Source organism: Theobroma cacao, chromosome 1 (assembly GCF_053813885.1).
Source record: "Theobroma cacao isolate CCN51 chromosome 1, ASM5381388v1, whole genome shotgun sequence".
Taxonomy (NCBI): Eukaryota; Viridiplantae; Streptophyta; class Magnoliopsida; order Malvales; family Malvaceae; genus Theobroma; species Theobroma cacao.
Genome location: NC_142639.1, coordinates 16,588,161 through 16,592,172, shown reverse-complemented (window position 1 = coordinate 16,592,172; position 4,012 = coordinate 16,588,161). Strand labels below are relative to the sequence as shown.

At 38.3% G+C, this 4,012-nt stretch overlaps 1 protein-coding gene across 1 annotated transcript; it reads left to right on the top strand.

Annotated features, from left to right (window-relative positions):
• On the top strand, positions 1-1,811 carry LOC18612724 (acidic leucine-rich nuclear phosphoprotein 32 family B protein). The gene has a single exon (XM_018115000.2). The coding sequence runs from the start codon at positions 257-259 to the stop codon at positions 1,571-1,573; it is 1,317 nt and encodes a 438-aa protein (XP_017970489.2). The 5' UTR covers positions 1-256; the 3' UTR covers positions 1,574-1,811.
• Positions 1,812-4,012: the final 2,201 nt, after the last annotated feature.

Here is a 4,012-nt window from a genome sequence, read left to right as displayed (position 1 = left end):
GTTTCCAAAGTGGCTTTTGTTTCTTGTCAATGTTAGTTAATCTCTTCTCTCTCCTCAGTCTCTCCCCTTTATTCACGCCGCTCTCGCTTCGCAATTTTCGTCTACTACTTTTTTCTTCATTGCCATTTGCTCATCCACAACAAAAATTTTCAAAGTCTTCTCTTCCCCCTGTTAGGGTGTTCCCATCCATCACCATCTGTGCTATCTCTTCCACTTGGGTTGTTCTCTGTTTTTGCTCTCTCGTTTTCAACCCAAAATGTCTGAATTTTCTTTGGCTTCGACAACTGCCAAGAAGAAAACTCACTTGTCTAGCCTTTTGCTCTCTGACTTTATGCTCTTTTGTTCTTTCATTCTCTCCCACCCACTCTACTTCTCTTACTTCATCTTCTTCTCTCCTTACCTCTTCAAGATTTTCTCTTTTCTTTCACCTCTCTTTGTTACTACTACTCTTTTGCTACTTGCCTTTTTCACTCTCACTCCCAGCTTTGTCAACCAAGCTGGCTCCTGCTACCTCGAATTACCAGAATCCAAGGTTAGTTTCCTACTAACTACCTACCAAACACTTGTTGAAACATTGAGGTCTAAAACTGACGATGAAAGCGAAGGCTTTGCATGCTTGGAAGAGCTTGAAGCGTATAAGATCGTGTTTGAAACGTCAACTACTCTTGAAATTAGAGAAAACCCCGATCAAGTTTTGGAACTGGAGTCCAAAGAAGATGGCTTGCAAGCTGTTGAAGCTCCCGTTGCCAAGGGTTCGAGCCGTGAAAGCAAGAGTCTAGGTGTACCTGAAACATTGACAAGCATTATTTTAGATGAAAAATCAGCGGAGATTGCGCGTCCAGAAACTAATCAGGTAATGGCGGTAGTGAAGATCTTTGAAGACTTCTTGCAAGAAAAGGAGGGGGTTGAAAATTTGTCGTCCAAAAAGAGAGAAAAAGAAGCCAAGTCACTAAGCGTGGAGTCCAATAAAGGTGAGGAACAGAAAGAAGAAGCATTCATGAGAAGCGGATCCAAGGCGATATTGGGGAATAAAATAAGTGATCCAAAAGTGAGAGCTGATAATGGCGGGGAGCATGCTGCCAAAGCAATGGTGAATTCCAAAAGAGTGATAGCTAATTGGAGTACTGAAAATGATGGAGACAATTCCAGTTCCAAAGTTACAGACAACAACAAAACAATGGGTTCAAGTCTCGGGAATTTCGGGTCAATGAGGAAAGAAAAGGAGTGGAAGAGGACATTGGCATGCAAGCTTTTCGAGGAGAGACACAATGTGGATGGAGGTGAAGGGATGGATTTGCTTTGGGAGACATATGAAACTGATTCCAATAAGGTCCAACTGAAAAGCAGCTCAAAGAAAGGAAAGAAAGGTGGCAACGAGTACTACGATGATGAGGATGACTATGAGGAAGACTCAGATGGGCAGTTGTGCTGCTTACAGGCTCTTAAGTTCTCAGCTGGGAAGATGAATTTAGGAATGGGAAGGCCTAATCTTGTCAAGATCTCCAAGGCCCTGAAAGGGATTGGATGGTTGCACCATGTTAGCAGCAGGCATGGCAAGAAAGGGTATCACTGAATTAGATTTTACTTTTTATTAATTTATGCTTGATGAGAATAGTGGATATTTGTATTTCTCTAAGAATCACAAGTAAATATGTTCTTTGATTTCACATGAAATGTAGCTCCTTTTTTCCCCCATGTATGGGGTTGATGAGTGAGACAAACAATCGCTGGAGCATCAAGTTAAAAATTGCAGAAATTAATCCAACTTGGCCTATTGTGACTGCAGTGCAGTGCAGTGCAACATTTGCTCATTCTTACTGTTATGGTAAGGAAATGATTTCCTGCTTTCTTGGTGCTTCTTTTAGGTATGGCGTGGTGGAATAGATTTTTGGTTTCACAAAGCTTAGCATTAATGGTGTATTACATCAAAAGGCCTAGAGAGGTGCTTTATCTAATCCATAAAATCATTGAATCCTAAAAGCAAACCTGTTTTTCTAAATAATGGCTTTAGGGCCCTTCAGTTATGTCAATGCAGCATAGTATAATTCTAGATGTAAGACAGCCGAGTGGCAGTTCCACCTAATATCCATCAAGTGATATTTAAGATTTGTCGTTGGATTCCCTGCTGGGCATCCAAGGCAAGGCAATATTGCCCATCTTTTGACCCTTTTTGATAAAAGAATATAACTATGTAGCTATAAATCTGCTATTGATTGAAAAAATTTGCAGCTTAAAGTTTGATTTCTAGTCACTTTTCTTTTTACTAGTAATTTGAGAAGAGTATAAGTCATTTCTGTAGATCAAAGGTATCCTTTGTAAGTGGGATCTCTTCAGTGTCTTTCAATAATCATCTACCAGTTTCTGGGCCCTTCAGTTGTATGAGGCCACATGTGGCCTGGAGTGATTGTTTGCAAAGCAAGCAAAAGGGGTTGCTCCCCATGACCATGGAACATTAAATGCAATTTTACTGTGGAGAATTTTTATATTCTCAAGGCGCCAATCCAGTTTGCATTTACTACTTTGCTAGTTTGACTGCAGAGCTCAGCTCAGTTCTGCTTGAAAAAATAGAAGAAAAAAACATATTTCCACACAACAAAAGCTTGTAAGGAAATGATTTCCATGAAAATGCCTCATTGTGTATATGAATTAGATCAAGAATCCAAAATTTATTTGTTGGTAAAGCAGACTGAAAACTAATCACATAGAACTGTCAACATCTAAATACCTGAAAACACTGTACTCAAGAGGCATTAGTAGTGTGTAATAATGAAATAATGATAACATAGATTTCAGCTGCAGTTTTATCAGATTCTCTTGTTTGTTCATCCCTGTCTCTTCTTAGGCAGAAGATAATGTTTCAGTTTAACAAAGCTATGGCAGTTCCTATGGAGTTCTGTCCTCATTTGTTGGTCTCAAAATGAATTGCTACCTTTCTGTCCTCATTGTTTGTCTCAAAATGAATTGGTACCTGTCTGATACTTCAACTAATGATGATCGACAAGAAATTAGACAGCCCAGCCTCTAGCATTTCTTTCATCATAAATCTGTCTTGAATTATCTGACAAGAGCCACGTGCTTCAACTTAACATGGCAAGATCTCCAGGAATATGAATAATGGCGGCAGAGCAGAGTGGTTGTATACTTTTTTTTTGAAAAGTGCAGAGTGGTTGTATACAATTCCCATGGTTTTCAAAACAAACCACCATTCATTTGCATGTGTACCAAAATGCACCAATTTGTTTTCTACTTGGTTCTGGAGCCCAAAGAAGATAACAAATCCAATGAGATCAATGGCGCACATTTTGTATATAATGCGGCATGGCAAATGGAATTAGGCGCTCCACCTTCTGAAGGATTTGTATCGTTTGAGGTCTATTTAGTCTACATTTTGAGTATAGCTTAAAATACCTCTAGATTCAAGTAGGTCGCTTGCGTTCAATGTGCAATAATGCAAAGACGGCATGTAAGATTTTCCACATTTGCTCTATGTAAGGACCAAATTTATTACACGCATAAAATTCATCATGTTTTCTCCATAAAATTGTAGAGGAATATATCCATTGGATTGTCAAAAAGGAAAAGAAAATATGTCATTGATGAATTAGCTAGTGGAATTCGAAGTTGCTAAGATGTTGCATATATAATCTGAATGAAATTCGCCATGATTTAATATTTACCTTAATACTGCATGAACCATTGCTTGTACCATATCGCACCCATTGCTACTAAATTTCATATACAACTCCACCTTCCAACAATTAACAGTGACAAACGAGCGTATCTCTTACAATTATTCTACTACAATTACATTAAAGTTAAATGGAGTTCACACTTATAAATGATGGAACCGTACAGAAAATTTTTTTATTGTAATTGGATAATTACAAAATTGTAACTAAAACAATTATAGGTGAAATGTCCTCAAATATTCCTAGCTTTGCAAATAACACCAATTCTCTTGGTGGGGGCTTTGCAAGGACGGTCATATAAAAAGAGATGAAGAAAAGTAATA

Excerpts from the sequence above, each read along its gene's own strand:
- LOC18612724 (XM_018115000.2), top strand. The coding sequence starts at position 257 with ATGTCTGAATTTTCTTTGGCTTCGACAACTGCCAAGAAGAAAACTCAC.